Consider the following 17516-nt stretch of genomic DNA (forward strand, 5'->3'; position numbering starts at 1 on the left):
ATGCTCTCATCAAAGTCGGTAGACTCAGATGACAAACAGTAGAGATAAGTTTCACTTTCAGTTCAGTTCGCCATCAGAAAATATTCTAAATATAGCGTACACTTAAATGGATATACATGTTTTTAGGTGAGTCTTTCTTTTAGGTGTCTAAAATTAGTTTTTCTGCTGACCCCGTCCACAGCACTGTATTGCTTTGTTCCGGTGTCGGTGCTCCTGTCTGTTTCTCCAAACTGGAGGCGTGCTGACCACCATCTACTGTAGGTAATACACTGACTATGGATAATACCTCACACACCCCCACTGAGAAACACCACAACTATCCCTTTAAGCCCTTGCATTCCGGCAAACAGACGTTTTTCCTCTATCATTACATACATCATTACACCAAAGCAATGAAGTACCTCAATATATAAAAAAACAGTTTTTAAAATGAGACCAGGCTTTAGTAAAGTTCAGGACTCATATACAGTATTTGTAGAGAGTGCTTGCCAGAGGTTGTTTGTTACCTGAACTTCTAGATCATTTGTTACCTTTCAGAGTTTCATATCGGGTGTGAATAAATTGCCTTTATAAATAAGTTTTTAGCATGTTTAATTTACCAGAATGCTACTTGAAACTGAAAAGTAAGACGTCAGGGTTCAAATGTAGCCAATAAACCTAAAAAACAACCACCCTGCTTCCACCCACTACAAAGCAGCGACTAGAAGAGAAGGCTCCTGTAACGTCTAAAGGCCCCGACACACCAAGCCGACGGTCGGCCGTCGGACAGTTTCGGGCCGTCGTTTTTTTTCGGCGGCAGAGCCCGGCAGTGAGAGACAACGCTCTGATTGGCTGTTCAGTTTAAACAAATCAGTGCACGAGAAGAGAAACGGACGTGAGGAAAGCAAGCCAACGAGGAAAGTCAGGAGGAAAACACTGAAGGCTCGTCTCATTTTTCATCTCATCTGACACGGATATTTTCACAACCACATGGCCGTCTGGAATGAAGCTAACGCTGCTTTGTTTCATGTACGTATCATAACAACGGCTTGTATATCCGCCGTCCTCGGTCTTCTGGTTTGCCTTTTTGAATGACCAATACAGACTACTGCCACCTGCTGGTGAGGAATTATTTCCTCTCACGCAGGAGCAGAGCATACGTGCTAACTGGCCGTCGGCTGTAGTCTTTGCGGTGTGTTCGAGTGCAACCTTTTGGCCGAGACAAAGGCGACGTGGGCTACGCTAGTTCTTTGATGTCGGATTGGTGTGTCTGGGCCTTAACGTCCATCATTCAGTCCTTTATACAAACAAGTACAGTACAAGTAAAAAAGCATCCAGTGCAGCCTGTCAGTGTTGGTCACATTTGTTCTCAACAGGCTCAGTAACGTCGGTCCAACAGTGAAGTCTTGTCGACGTTTTCCAGTGTTTTTTATCCACAGGTCATCATCAGGACCACAAAATCCATCGTGGGTTTGTGAACTGGACATTTTGAACTTCAGTTTTTGGGATGGAGTAAAGCTGAGAGGACATTTTAAGGCATCAATCCCCACTCCGTCCTCTCCTTTTGGCTGGATGTAGCCCTTGTCAAGCTAACGTCAACTGTGACTCAGTGCTGAGCTCCCAAATTCAACAGCAGTGGAAACCACAGTGGCTGCTACTCTGCATTCTGTCAAGCTTACTGTAGATCCACAAACATTCTTTAGAGAAAGATGAGTCATCTTTCCTACTTTCACATCCAGTCACATCTTCTTCGGAAGTATCCGAGATCCCTTTTCAGGCCGTAGCTCCGTCCTCCTCCAGGACTCTGTGGATCCCGTTTCCAGGGACGCCGAGAACAGCTTGGGCGGTGCTGGTGAGGTCCCTGACGCTGCTGTGCCGCGACTGGCTCTCCAGTCGTTGGGTGGAGCCGTGCCGTGATAGGCTGTCCAGGCGATTGGTGCTGCAGTGTTTGGACTGTGATTGGTCGTTGAGGCGAGACATGCTTCCGTAGGGCAGCCGGTCGTCTGTGGCCCGGAAACTGGAGGCCGTATATCTGGAAGAGAGACAAACGACAACATCAGGAACAGGATTCTCTGGGGATGAACGCAGGATGGAACCAAAAACAAGAACAGCATCTGAAAGACCGGAGACCCCACCTGCCGTCTCGGGAGCGGTGCAGGCTGCCGTGGTAGCTGCTCATCTTGGAGCGTGCGCTGCGGACCGAGCCGGCCCGGCTGGTGCTGGCGCTGGGCGGCTCGTCCAACATGGCCAGGTGCGTAGAAGAGGCGTGGGTGGACGTCCCCTGGGTGGATGTGCCACGCGACTTCCTCACGATGGGCGTGTTGGGGTCCCTGAGCAGCAGCTGGGCGAAGTCGGGCTCCTGGAGCACCTGTCGGCTCTCATTGACCATCGCGCTGCAGCAGGTGAAGGAGGAGGGCAGGGAGGGAGTGGAGGAGCAGGAGGACGAGGGGAGCGGTGGAAGGGAGGGCAGGGAGAGACGCAGGAGGGTGGGAAGGGAGAGGGGGAAGGTGGTGGGGAGGTTGGTGTGGTAGAAGAGAATGGAGGAGTGGGTGGAGCAGGCGGTGGGAGAGGGGGTTAATGCTCTGAGTTTGGAGGGGAGGGAGGTGAGCGCAGAGAAGGGCCAGTGTTCACCACCAAGCCACACACATCTACACACAGCTATACACATCTATACAAGTCTACACACACTGCCTATACAACTGTCATCTGACCACTAGCTCAGAGAGACCTGAGCTCCCTGAAGGCAACATCAGTACAGGTTTGACCTGTGTCTCCCCATGGCTCTGTGATTAAAGAGGCAGTTGGGCTGCAGTTTGCCATGTTATGATTGGAGCATATTGTTTTATGCTAAATGCAGTACCTGTGAGGGTTTCTGGATCAATATCTGTCATTGTTTTGTGTTGTTCATTGATTTCCAATAATAAATATATACATACATTTGCATAAAGCAGCATATTTGTCCACTCCCATGTTGATAAGAGTATTAAATACTTGACAAATCTCCCTTTAAGATACGTTTGAACGATTAATCAAGATTAAATATTTGAATGGATTGACAGCCCTAGTTATTTCATGTTATTTCATGTTGCACACTTTTTCTTGCTCTAAAATAGCTACAATAGTTTTGTCCTTCCCAACAGTATCTGGGCTAAATGTGCAGAGGTGTTGTGCTAGAATAAATTATGAGATAAAATTTTTTTTTTAATTGAATCTTCACTACAAAGAGATGAAATGCTTTGCATTCTGCTCCAGTTAAAAACACTGGGATGAAACTTATGTAAGAAACCTTTTAAAGATAGTTTGCTACTAAAATATTTAGCATCACATATTTAAAACCAACTTGTGTAAATCTGTGCCAGTAGGGAGCACAGCTTGACAAAACAGCCTGTTAGCTTTCACTGTGATGGAAAACTTCCTGAGAACAGCGACAGTGTGTGTGTGTGTGTGTGTGTGTGTGTGTGTGTGTGTGTGTGTGTGTGTGTGTGTGTGTGTGTGTGTGTGTGTAAAGTACGTACTCTTTGCGTCTCTTGCCGTGGAAGAAGCTGGCCCACTCGAAGCAGGTCTTCTTACTGCCCACCCAGAACACAGAGGGGATCCCTACGATCAGCATCATCACGTACTTGATCAGGAACAAGGCCAGGTCAGGACGACTGGTACGCTCCACCTGAAGGGAACGGACACAGAAGATGTGGTTGTTGTTTGGGATGTATAGATTTGTGTGTATGTAGATCGATCACTGTGAGTGAGTGTGTTTGGTAGAGTTAGGCGGAGGTAGAGAGACAGAACAAGAGAGAGTCTGCAGCTAATACACCCACATACTGTATGACCTGAGGGCCAGAGAGTGTGTGTGAGTGAGTGTGTTTAGAGGAGGACTGACTTACAGTGGGTTGCATGGAAACGACAGCCTCCTTCCAAACCCACATTTTACAGAAAGCGTTGCTAATGTCAAAGTTACAATTTGATACATTTTACCCAGAAATATACAAAACACACACACATACACTGATCATCAGTAACATTAGGTCAGCACGGGCACCCTGACCAGTCCCCATACACAACAAACTGCTCCTCACTGTGTGTTCTGACTCCTTTCTATCAGAACCAGCATTAACTCTTTCAGCAGTTTGAGCTCCAGTAGCTCTTCTATTGGATCAGACAACACGGGCCAGCCTTCACTCCCCACGTGCATCAATGAGCCTCGGGTCTGACCCTGTCGCCGGTTCACCAGTTCTCCTTCCCTGGACCACTTTTGGTAGGTCCTGACCACTGCAGACCGGGAACATCCCACAAGAGCTGCAGTTGTGGAGATGCTCTGACCCGGTCGTCTAGACAGCACTATGTGGCCCTTGTGTGTGAAGGAGCGCTATCACAGCTCCTTCCTTCCTGCAGCTGTCAAGACTCCACAACCAGCACTGCTCCCAGTACCCAGCTCCCATACACACCAACAACTGACAAAACCTGCACTTTACTGTACACTGACTGTGTAATATCATTATTACTACTCAGGTGTGATTCATACTGTGCAATATTTTCAGGTGGAATTTCATTTCATTCTCACTGTGCAATATCATTTTTCTACTTGTGCAATTTTGTTAATAGTCTGTTTATTGTCAATACTGTATATACTGCTCCTATTTTGATATTTCCTTATAGTTAATTGTTCATATTTAGTTTCACTTTGTTTAGCTCTTTTTTTTACTGTGTTAGCTGATGCTTCCTGTTTTCTGCACTATCCCCTTTGCTGTTGTACACTGCAAATTGTCCCCACTATGGGACTAATAAAGGAATATCTCATCTTATCTCTTAAAGTCACTCACATCCTTACGCTGGCCCCATTTTTTCTGCTTCCAATACGACGTTCAAAATGTTCACTTGCTGTCTAATATATCCCCCCCACTGCCAGGTGCCATGGTAACCAGATAATCAATGTTATTCACTTCACCTGTCAGTGGTCCTAATGTTATGGCTGATCGGTGTATATGTTTTACTGTTTTTTTCCACTTCATCTGCAACATTTGACTGAAAAATATAAAAGCTCAAAACAGCAGACATGGTGGAAGCTGCACTACAGGGCATCAGACAGTGATGGGCTTCAGTCACGGAGTCCTGCATGTAAACATCAGCATCTATGAACTAATTAGAAGGTTTGCGCCTGCTGACACAGTGTGTTCATTCATTCCCTGTGTGCGTGTGCGTGTGCGTGTGCGTGTGCGTGTGCGTGTGCGTGTGCGTACTCTATATCATCACTGACAGCTTTGCTGGAGGCATAAACACCACAGCATCTATCTCTGCCATGGCAGCTGAGAGCTAATAGTCCTTGTTAAAAAGAAAGCATGTTTTCTGTTGGAAAGTTGTCCCAGTTTATTTCCGGCAAAGAGTCTAAAAGCAAAGAAGCGAAACTCCAGTGTTTTTTGGCAACAGCCGCTGCCGCCATTTTGGACTGAAAACGCTCAATATATATAATATATATTATATATAATATATATAATATATATTATATATAATATATTATATATAATATATAATATATATATATAATATATAATATATATTATATATATATATTATATATAAATATTATATATAATATATATATATTATATATATATATATATTATATATAATATATTTGTTTTAATTCTGTACACACTTTTAGGCGGACATTTTACTGGCGTCCAGTAGTCGCTTTCAGTCCAAAAATGGCGGAAGCGTAGCTTTGCTGCTGGGCACTGATGTTGCAATGAAACGAACAATTGACTTTCACTTCTTGGCAATATACGCTCTTTGTTTCCGGTTGCAGTGTATGTGAATGACATCAGCTGACAGGAAGTAAACATGGACCCAAGCTGTTGCATAGCAACGCAATTCCGTTGTAATTAAAGTTATTGTATTATGATATTGTGATATTGTGAAAATTATTGTAAGTTATTAAAGTTATTGTGATTAAAGTTATTGTAGGTCACTGTGGATAACACTATCATGTTAAGGCATAACATGTAAAAACTGTGAAAATACTGTATACTTGCCAACAGAAATTGATTTTTTTTGGTTACAGTGGGAGTAAGGTCAGTATTTCCAGCACAAATATAGAACACACCAGAGCAGGACGTCGCTGTGCCGAGTAACCACGCTGCTGCCTCCTGCCATCGCAACAACATTACAGCTGGCATGCAGTGAAGCACAGAAATACTATCTCGTCCTCTCTTCCTATCTCTCTTTCTGTCTCTCATATTTATGTGCACACACTCATGCGGTCACACACAGATGTTAGTCATCATGGTCTCATTATGAGTGGGCCAGGCGGAGAGCCCCGAGGCCCAGCGATCCACAGATACACTCATTACGGCAGAGAGATAAGAGACGGACTACAACCAACATCCTCATTATGGACTGTATGGCAGAAGTCCTGCTTCATCTACACAGTAGCTGAAGGCTCCAATATCAGACTCATGGAGTTTATTAAACCCTGGCCTCAAATCAGCTGTACCACTGAAAACACAGCCTTCGTCTCTTGTTCCTTTGACTCATTCTCATCACCAATCTGACTGTGTGTGCGTGTGTGTGTGTGTGCGTGCGTGCGTGCGTGCGTGCTGGGGAGAAGAAGGGTCGAGCTTCACACAGGAGCTCTTCAGCAGAGTGGAGGTCCGAGCCTCAGGCTTTTAAGATAAATATAGTAAGGCACTTTGAGTCTATGCTATCTACTGATGCGTGTTATTGACTTAGTGTGTGAATGCATACGTTACGTGTGTACTTTCATGAACACAGTGGGGTTGGGGGTGGGGTGGAAGGTTGAAACTTTGTGTGATTTTACACCTCGAGGCATCTCTACAGTACTCTGTTGCATAGTGTATGGTTGTAACAGCACAGCACTCAGCTGTGCAGCACATGCAGCTTTTGTTCAGATCTGCTGTAAATATGATGTGGTGCAGCTTGACCCCGCTGACCCCGTCCTCTCCAGCACACACACACACATACACACACACAGTGGATTACTGCACTGCTCTCTTACACAATGCAGTGTTTACGTGACAGATTAAGAGCACCACTCTGATCTTACTCATGGATCTCTCCCCACAGCTCTAGCTCGATATCGTCTGCAATACTGCAACTTTCAGGTTGCCAACTGAGGTCATTTCTAGGGCTGTTGCTGAGAAGGCATTTCCCCTGCGGTGACAATGATCGGCCTTATAGCCTTTTCTTTTTGCAACAGACTTCACTTATCCTGACACAGGTACGTTGTTGCTTTTTAACTGACAAAGATGACTAACTAAAGAAAAACTTGTTTATTGTTAAATGCAGAACACAGAAGGGCAGTGGGGTGCAGCGTTCTTTCAGCTGAGACTGTTTGGTTGCGTCTGGTTGCTAAGATACAGAATATCCGCAGAAGTAAAAATGTCGGCCCAGTAGAGGCTTCGTCCGAAATGGCATACTATGTACTACATAAATAGGTGTACTATCGTTCAACATACTTTTGTGTGAATAAACAGTAGTATGTATCTTTTCGGCCGCACTGAACTGTTATTTGAAACTCCTTGCCGGTTGGAGATGTGTAACCATGGTAACACGTGCCAATCTCATATGACCAAAACATCGGTTTGTGATAACCAAATTCTGCATTAATTTAAAATATATATTATGCATAGCAAAGTGAAATCTTATACTTAGATTTAAATTAAAGCGTATTGAGGTTACAGAGCTGTTCGTCAACGTCCGTTATGAACGTTGTCGTCCCTACCGCATTGCATTGTGGGATATTTATGCCACCGTAGTATCCAGCGTTGCATACTGTAATATTTCACCAGAAATAGTATGCAATTCGTGTTCTCTTGGTTCCATACTAAGGTTTTGGACATACTCAAATATCTCACATACTGTTTTAGCGTACTAAATAGCATGTTAATATGGAAGTTTGGACACAACCAGAGATCTTGCTCCAAAGAGGGTGAAAAGAAGGAGATGTCATGCGTCATCATCACATCATATTATTGGGGTACATTATTGGTTGTATCGCCGAAATTGAGCCAATAGCAACGCATGAACGCAGCTCCAGTTACACTGCACATACACCATAGCTAAATACCCGTGTCCCAGCCTCTTTCAATAAGTTTTGACTTGCTCTGGATGAAGGGAAGGCAAGTAGGGAGAGAGGACGAACCCGCCGGTCTATGTACTGTATGCGTATTCATTTTCTCCCTCATTGTTGTTGTTGTTCAGCACTTGTAGCCTACATGTAGGAATGTGACGGTTGGTCATTGTGGTATTTGTCCGGCCCCTCCTCCTTTGTGATTGGATGGCAGGTAAAAGTGAGCGCGTTTTACCCAAAGCTGAACATTTTTTTGACTCTTGGTGACCAGAAAAAAAAAAAAGAAAACTTGCAGTGCTCAGCGCAAAATCGACTCAGCTCCTCCGCCTCGTCCATGCTGCTGCCGTTTGTAGCAAAGCGTTAAATACATGGCGCTCCCATTGCCGGTTACTCACCATCCCCTGCGGTTTGACTTGTCTATTGACTTCTTCTGACAAGTCAATAGACAAGGTACTGCATATATATTGTGGTTATTGCACAGCCCTAGTCATTTCTACAGGTTAAATGAGTTCAACTGTGTCTAGTGCTGCAAAGTAATTAAACCAAATGTCATCACCCATTCTACAATTAGTAAACAGGAGCAGTGAAGTCCAAAGTCTTCTGGCTGAGATCCAGATATAGCGATTAAGTCAAAAACTACCAGAGACAGCAATTCAAGAGAGGCTACATAATACTGAATGGCCATTGTAAGGTATGACTTGGACATGACAAAACAACACACAAGATAATAGTCCGCACACCTGCAACACTCTTTCCCTCTCTGCTCTATCACAATCAAAAGCCACTTTGAACATGCAATGGTGAAAGCGGATGTGCTAAGGCATGCTCTCATTGGGAGGTGATACCTGGCTGAAAGGAACAGAGAACAACAGAGAGAGAGAGCTGTTTGAATTATTAACAGCTCTATCAGATGAGATGCAGTGGGTGTACTGATGCTGGAGGCTACTGGAGCTATGTGAAGCAAGCTACTGAAGACAAGCAGCATGAGAGTTAGCACTAGATTGTCTCATATATGACTGTGAGAGTGTGTGTGGTGTGTGTGTGTGTGTATGTGTGTGTGTGTGTGTGTGAGCTTTGTGTTGGACATTGTGTTTAAATGCACACAATGTATCTGGTCGCATTCAGGACACACAATCTCACTGAGCATCCTGCTCTCTAATGTCTCTGTGTTCAAACACATCTGGCAGTTATCAGCCTTCTAGCAGCTGTTACCTCCTGCTCTGTCTTCTAGCTTCCTTGCAAAAGTCCTAGTTGTATATTGAATGTGTACAAACATCTGTGCAAACTGTGATGAACGTATGAATGAATAAATGCATCAGTATCTCAGTGCCTCTAAGTGACTTAATATGGGTTTCTAAAACTGTCGTGAAGGTTCATCTGGGTGTTTCTGGATTATGGGATATCACAGCAACACCAAAATGTTATATTGCAATAATTACATACACAACAATATACCGTTTACATGTGTAATAAATCGGGCTGTCAATCAATTCAAATATTTAATCATGATTAATCGCATAATTGTCTATAGTTAATCATGATTAATCCCAAATTAATCGCACATTTTCCATCTGTTCAAAATGTACCTTAAAAGGGAGATTTGTCAAGTATTTAATACTCTTATCAACATGGGAGTGGGCATATGGTTGCTTAATGCAAATGTACATATTCAACACAATGACAAATATTGTCCAAAAACCCTTACAGGTACTGCATTTACAGGCGACAACAGCTGTCAGTGTGTCAGTGTGCTGACTTTCTGACCTTCTGATTATCATAAAGTGGGCATGTCTGTAAAGGGGAGACTCGTGGGTACCCATAGAACCCATTTTCATTCACATATCTTGAGGTCAGAGGTCAAGGGACCACTTGAAAATGACCATGCCAGTTTTTCCTCGCCAAAATGTAGCGTAACTTTGGGGCCTCCTTCACGCATTCAGCTAGTATGACATGGTCCTTAAGTTTTCTAGTTTCATATGATGCCAGTATCTTCAGTAGGTTTAATAATTAGCCCACTACAACCTAAAGATCACAAGTTGCATTAATGCGTTAAAGAGTTTAGTGCCGTTAAAATGAATTTGCGTTAGCAAAATTATGGCGATAACTTTGACAGCCCTAGTAATGACCATATCATGTTAGACACTCTAAATGCAATTACAGGTGTTACATGTATGGGTTGCAAATTAATCTCACATTTCCTATAAATGAAGTTTCCTTCTGTCAAAAGGAGATTTTGACTTGTTCTAAATCTACACTGTGCATCTGTTTTACAGAAGGTGAGATCTGATGATGGCGCCAGATGACAGCAAATATGCATGCAAACAAGCTTAGCTATTATTATCCTATAACAAAGAAACTAAATATACTTATTGTATAATACTATTTGCAAGTAAAAAACATGTTCTGTTCAGTGCCCAAAGCAGAGGTACCCAAAATATACCAGGACTTATTAGTAAAGACCAGTACAGGCTGCACATTTTAATGGTTTCTGTTCATTATAATGCACAGCTTGTTTAGCATTACAGAGTCAGAGTATAGTACCTGGTAGGGGCAGGGGATGTGGTAGTCTCTACACTTCTCTTGGACCCAGGTTGTCTCCCAGATGGTTCGGTAGCTGTTCTCATAAAGGTAGCAGGCCAGAACGGCCAGCAGAGGGACCAGGTAGAGCACGGAGAACACGCCGATGCGAATCATGAACTTCACCAGCTTCTCCTGGTTCTCCTTCTCCAGTGGGATCTCCATGCGGACTCGGTTTAGTGCTGCTATGCCTGCCAGCAGCAGTGCCACACCAACCTAGGATGATATGACAGAGGGAGGGAGTTATGGTTTCCAGCTGTCTCGTAGAACAGACATAACCATAATCACAAAGCAAAACTTTTAGAAACAACTTCCAGGAACTGCTTCCTATTAAGATGAAGGTTGAAGTTGTGAGATATCAGTATTAAAAATATCTGATATTTAGATACCACTGTATGTTTTGACAATATCTCTTGTTCTGTAATACTCTTCCTCACCACTACGTCCAATCCCAGTGGGGCCAGCAGGAACCAACGCAGGGCCGTCAAGTTGTACAGCCCCACAAAGCAGACCCCGGCTGACACTGTCCCCCTCGATCTTGTTCATGGCGAGCAGAGTGACTGTGAGGACACCGGGGATGCCCCAGGCACAGGCGTGGAAAGAGGAGGGCCTTCTTCTCTATTGCCTCACTGCCCCACTTGGGAACAGCAGCCAGGAACCAGGTGATGGTCAGAATGACCCACCAGACACTGCCAGCCATGGTGAAGAAATACAGCACCATGAAGAGAAGGGTGCAGGCCTGGGACAGAAAGACAAAATGTACAGGTGGAGGATTGATATCAGTATCTAGGCAGTAGGAAAATACACAGTGAAGGAAAGATGTTCTTACCTTATTATGGGAGCCTTGGGTCACTGTTGAAGCCCTAAACCTCCCAGGACTCGCTGCGTTACAGGAAACTTTGTCTTCCAACAGAAACCCCAGGAAGAACACCAGGGACACCATCATGTAGCACACAGCATAGAATATGATCGGACGCTCCGGGTAGCGGAAACGGGACACGTCGATGAGGAAAGTCAGGAAGGTGAAGAGGGTGGCAGACAGACAGACGATGGACACCACCCCGATGAAGTAGCGGGCGAACGTTAGCTCCTCACGCGTGAAGTACATGTTGGAACAGGGGGGAGAGCAGTCGCGGACCCCCATGAAGGAGTAGCCGAGCTCGGGGTCCATTTTAAGTTCTCTTGGACACCAGAAGCCATAGTCCCGCTGGACGGAGATGGGGGATTCAGTTGTGTCTGAGCTGGACAGGAGGTCTACAGGACGGGGGTAGGGCTCGTCACAGTCTGGGAACCTGAGAGGAGATCAGAGATGATGATCTCAGGGTCATTATATACATTATTAGAACATTATGTTACAGCCAACCAGTTTCTAAAGCATTTCATGGCTTTTTAAGAGTGATAAATACATGTTTCTACCTTCCAGGCAGCTGGTGATTACAGGTCATATCAGTGCAGTGAAGAAATTAAACTTGCAAGAGACTTTTCAGAGACAGATAATCCAACCATGTGAGTCTTTGTTTTCTGAGTTGCATCATCACTGCGTTGTCTGAATATCTTTTGCAAGTATTCCTGGGTATTTTTGTCTTTATTGAACAGGCAAATATTAAAAAGCTGACAGGAAATGATGGGAGAGAGATGGGGGTGACTGTTGCCGGCCAGACTTAAGCCGGCAACATTGCACTACTTGGTTAGCGTCCTGGACCACTAAGCTACTTGGATGCTACGAATACTCTAATCTTTCCAATGCAAGGCTCTACCAAAGTAAAACCTTTTTCAACCTCACTCCTCCTTATGTTCTGGTAAGGCCCTTCCTTAGCAGCATTTTTAAAACCAGTCTTCCAGACCGTGTCTGAAATTTTACAATGAGCCATTTCACCTAACCCTCTCAACCCTCAACTCTCTTCCCCACAACAAATGCTCTTACCCAAAAATCAAACAGAGGATGAATACAGGTGAGTGTATACATTTTACAAGATATGGGGCTCTTTTTTGAGAAACCTGAGACGATTTCTGAGTAACTGCTCCTAACTATTTCACTTTATTTTCATATCTCTTGTTCTATGTACTGTTGGTCAATTTCCATGTGTAACCTTCTTGGTTGGTCATTAAAGGCCCTGACACAACAAGCCGAAGGTTGGGGCCGTCGGTGAGCGTCTGTCGTCCTAGTTTTTGCAGTGCGTCCCGCACCGTTGGCTCTAGTCTGCCCGTTTTAGAGGTTTTCCGGCCAATTCAGCATGTTGAATCGGCGGCCGCGTCCGTCAGTGAGAGAAATCACTCTGATTGGTTGTTCTGCTTAAACGAATCAGTGCACGAGAAGAGAAACGGAAGTGAGGAAAGCAAGCCAACGAGTAAAGTTGTGGAAAATCACTGAAGGCTCTTCTAATTTTTCATCTTCATCTCATCTGATCATTCAAATACACGGATATTTTCACAACCACATGGCTGTCTGGAATGAAGCTAAGTGGTGATTGAGAGTGGTGTGAAAATGGCAGACGCTGCTTTGGTTCGTGTACATATCATAACAACGGCTTGTATATCCGCAGTCCTCGGTCTTCCGGTTTCCCTTTTTGAGCAGACTACCGTCGCCTGCTGGTGTGGAGAGTTATTTCATCTCACGCAGGCGCAGAACGTACGTGCTAGTTGCCCTTCGGCTGTAGTCCTTTGCGGTGTGTTCCAGTGCAACTTTTTGGCCAAGACAAAGGCGACGTGACGCAAACTCAACGGTCAGCCTCCGTCGCCGCTAGTCATTTGATGTTGGGTTGGTGTGTCTGGGCCTTAATGGATAAGTGTGAGTTTGCGTGTGTAATGTTATATGTCAGCCAGGTGCCTGAGGTTGGGTTAACAGGAAAGATAAAACTCTTGTAAGATGCTGACCTGTGTGAATGAGGTGTTTTTGGCATTGCAATACTGTGTTGGCCATGTCTGTGGACTGTGTTGCTGCTTTCTAATTTGATGTGCGGTAGACTGAATCAACTATCTGGTTGCCAAACTATTCCACCCTCTGGGACAACAAAGTTTGAAATAAATGTAATTGTTTAGCAGCCAGTTCTCAAAATCAGATGTCTGAGTTTCCCAAAAAACATGGTAATCCTCTAGGCCTCTTCATTTCTGTGCTTCAAATAAATGACTTTTTGTATGCTGCTGCTGCATTACGCCCCCACAAAATGAAAATCTGCTTAAATTACTGATGCAGCAGGGTTGTTACCGCTGAGATAAATCCAGGGGGAAAGAATTATTGCTGTTGTACCAACCTGTTGCAGTCCATCTCCTGCGGCCAGCTGATGCCAAACATGTCCATTAGTTTGTAGCAGTCGCTCTTGGCCTGCAGGCAGAGGCGGCGGCAGGGCAGAGTCATCCGCCCGTACTCGGTACACACTGGGGCGTAGAGCGCACACAGGAACATCCTGAGCTCCGGGGAGCATTGTAGGTTCACCATGGGATGGAACGGCTGCAGATGGAGACAGAGAGAAAGACATTTAAGTGTATATAAAACACACCAGCACAAAATAATTATGATTTGAGACAGCTTACAAAGATAACACCGCAGCCGGGGTGCTACTCCAATTTGACAATGAGGGCCAAAGAGAGGCACAAAGGGATCAGTGGAGCATGTGTCTGACCGTTTCTGGAGATGAGTCCATAAAAACAACTCTGGCCTCTTTCCTAATAATCCCCTCCATGATATTAGGCTCCCCCTTCCCTCCATCTCCTCTCTCTTCCTTCCCTTCAACCTTCACATAGGAGGAGCACAACGAGCTGGGCAGCCCCCACCATTCACACACACACACACACACACACACACACACACACACACACAGGGCTGCTGCTGCTGCTGCTGCTGCTGACAGGGCCTTTGTGTAACAGGGAGGACCACGCTGTGACTGACTGACACACGGCGGTAACGTGCATACACTCACACACATAAGCTGAAGTACCAACGGAAGTATATTATTTACATGCTAACACACCCACGTACCAGCACAATAATGGTCTCACACATATAAACTGGGCCAAGAGGCGTTGTGAGAGCAGGAAGCATCTGAGGGAATGTTGTTAATATGCAAATGTCTAGGGGAGAGAGTGTATATATGTGTGTGTGAGTGGGGAAGCATATATACAAATCCATGTGTGTCCAAGGGCGTATGGTTACATGTTTCTGCATGAATTTGCATATACTGGTACCTCTGTGTGGGTATGTGTTACAGAGAGGCCTTCAGCCACACCCAAGCCAGTCAGACACATACTACCCCGCACTCCCCCAACAGTTAAAGACAGAGGTCTGTATGACAGACAGGGACATGAAGGGGGAAGGGGACGGGGTGAGGAGAGGACATGCAGGGGGCATTAATCTCTGTTTGTTAGAAGGGGTGGATATTAATGAGGATGAGTCACTGTGGTTTAAACAAGCTTAACGTTTTGTGTCCTGCCTACATTAAACGGAGAGAAGGACATGCACACAGTCTAGCTTTAACTAGGGATGGGAATCACCAGAGGCCCCACCAAACCATATTATCATCATTCTTAAGTCACAATACAATCTTATTGTGATTTGAAACATTCTGCGATATGCTGAGTACTGTGATAAGATGGAATGCGATATATTTCCTTTTTTCAACTGCAAATTACAGTTTTTCAACATCTGTTCACATATCTCGAGGTCAGAGGTCAAAATGGCCGTGTCAGTTTTTCCTCATTTAGCAAAACTTTGGAGCATTATTAAGCGTTCTTCCTGACAAGCTAACATGACATGGTTGGTAGAATTGATTCCTTAGGTTTCATAGTTTCATAGTTTCATAGGATACCAGTATCTTCAACCTCCGAAAAAACAGAATAGTGGCTGGGGCTGGCCGGCCGGCAAATTTTTAAAAGGTCAAAAATGTATATAATAAAAAATCAATACTTGATGTCCGTGTATCAATACAATAATTGCCACGCAAAATATTGCGATACTATGCTGTATCAAATTTTCCCCCTGCTGTTTGTTGAAGAAGGTAAGTGGGGGAATATGTAAAGTCTGGCCAAATAGGGCAAAATGTAGCTCTCTGTATATTTTTATGACCTTCAAGAGAGATATTGTTGAATTTGTGCCACATTCAAAAGCTGCTAACAGTGTTATAGAACTGGAGATCAGTCTTGGTCTCAAGACCAGCCTCAAGACTACTTTTTGAAGGTCTCAGTCTCGTCTCAGAATTGACCACATTTGAATCGGCTTGTCTTGGTCTCAGACATAGAGGACTCTGGATTTATTTCAAGACCACAATGGCGGGGATATCACTAAATTGTTATAAATATTATATGGTAAACAAGAGGTGAATGAAGACGAATCTTCATTTGTTTTCTGTGGGCACTTTTATGGGAATGTGGATCTTTCAGATCATTGTAAGGAGTGGCTATGGCTTGCATGTTCCACATTTTATCGTATAAAGTGTCTTGCAGTATGCGACTCGCACTGGTCTGGTCTTGGTCTTGACTTGGTCTCACCACTCAAAGTCTTGGTCTTGTCTCGGTCTCGATACACTTTGGTCTTGGTTATGACTTGGCCTCAGTTTAGGTGGTCTTGACTACAACACTGGCCGCTACGCTGACAGAGTCAAGGAGGAGCAGCCGGGGCTGAAGATTACACTTCGAGTAGTTCATCCAAAAACATATAAGGCTCAGTTTACACAAATCAGTGAGTCTTTCTGACCCAGCTGTAAGCATAGAAAAACACAAACACATCTGAGCCACATAGCAAGAAATCTCAGATTGGATTGTGAACAATTGAAACATGGATATTTGGATAAAACAGATGAAACACAGTTCATCCCTTTAATCCGTCGTACACAGTACATAGCTTTAGAAATGAAAAATGTCTGCAGCATCTTGCTGTAGGAACCATTTTTTTTAGCTCAGAATGCAGCTTTTAGAGAACCAGTGATGCAGGGGTTTTGCTCTGATCTTCTCAATTGTTTGCCATTTTATCTGCAATCAGATTTGAACGGACTATTGTACTGTGTTTCCCGCCATATGTCTATAACACCAGTACATATCCTACTCCTGAAAGCATGTTTGCCTGCCACCCACATGGGATGTCTTTATGTAAAAAGGATTATAATTGGTGGTTAGGTAGAGGTCGACCGATTACTCTGTCGGCCAATTAATTGGGCCGAATTTTTGACATTTTTTCATAATCGTCATCGGCCAATGCCTGAGCATATTAAGCCGATTAGCAAGCACGCACATCAGTGTTGTTGTTGTTGCTGTGACACCGCCCCTTGTGTCAATCAAATTGCCATTCTACCAGCAGACCTCAGTAGATGTAGCCCAGTGGGCTAACCTCTGCAAGAGTGCGTGAGAAGAACAACGTCGTAACTGGGAGAAAACCGGTAAGGCTTAAATTCTTCTCTTTCAAAGCCCTCTATATATTTAATTATATTTAATAGATATGAAATGTTACTTTTTGAGAGAAAACACTTTGGAACAGTATTGATAGCGAGTCTCCAACCAGCTACCTTACAGGTAGGGACAGGTACCGAAACCCGGTAACGGGCTAGGGGGCTAAATTATTACAGACCGTAGTATTGATAAGCTCCGACGTTATCAATTCTGTGTTTGGTAACGGAGAATTTCTCTCCGTCTGTAACGTTAGCCGTGTGCGGGGCGGAGCAGCTCTCATACACGCTGGCTGCAGCGCCGTGTTCAGACACACACAGCTTCTGCTCTTAGTATGGCGGAGAAAACTAAACTTCAGAAGTGTGATTACACTTTACTAAAGTTGATGCTGACAATGCTTGTCAGTGCAAGTTTGCGTGTGAGGGAGGAAACACGAGCAATTGTTGAAACATTTAGCAAAAAGTTCAATTCCTGATTAAAAGTGTCTACAGGTCCTACATAGCCT

General features: G+C 44.3%; 1 protein-coding gene across 1 annotated transcript in view; it reads right to left on the bottom strand.

The window, feature by feature from the left end:
- Positions 1–779: 779 nt before the first annotated feature.
- The window catches only part of fzd3a (frizzled class receptor 3a), a 33494-nt gene continuing 16757 nt past the window's right edge, over positions 780–17516 (bottom strand). The window contains 9 exon segments of the mRNA XM_037750293.1: positions 780–2011; positions 2115–2372; positions 3495–3643; positions 10604–10855; positions 11077–11154; positions 11156–11239; positions 11241–11378; positions 11469–11931; positions 13891–14087. Of these exon segments, the coding sequence (XP_037606221.1) occupies positions 1753–2011; positions 2115–2372; positions 3495–3643; positions 10604–10855; positions 11077–11154; positions 11156–11239; positions 11241–11378; positions 11469–11931; positions 13891–14087 (1878 nt within the window). The 3' untranslated portion in view covers positions 780–1752.

Source organism: Sebastes umbrosus, chromosome 18, assembly GCF_015220745.1.
Source record: "Sebastes umbrosus isolate fSebUmb1 chromosome 18, fSebUmb1.pri, whole genome shotgun sequence".
Taxonomy (NCBI): Eukaryota; Metazoa; Chordata; class Actinopteri; order Perciformes; family Sebastidae; genus Sebastes; species Sebastes umbrosus.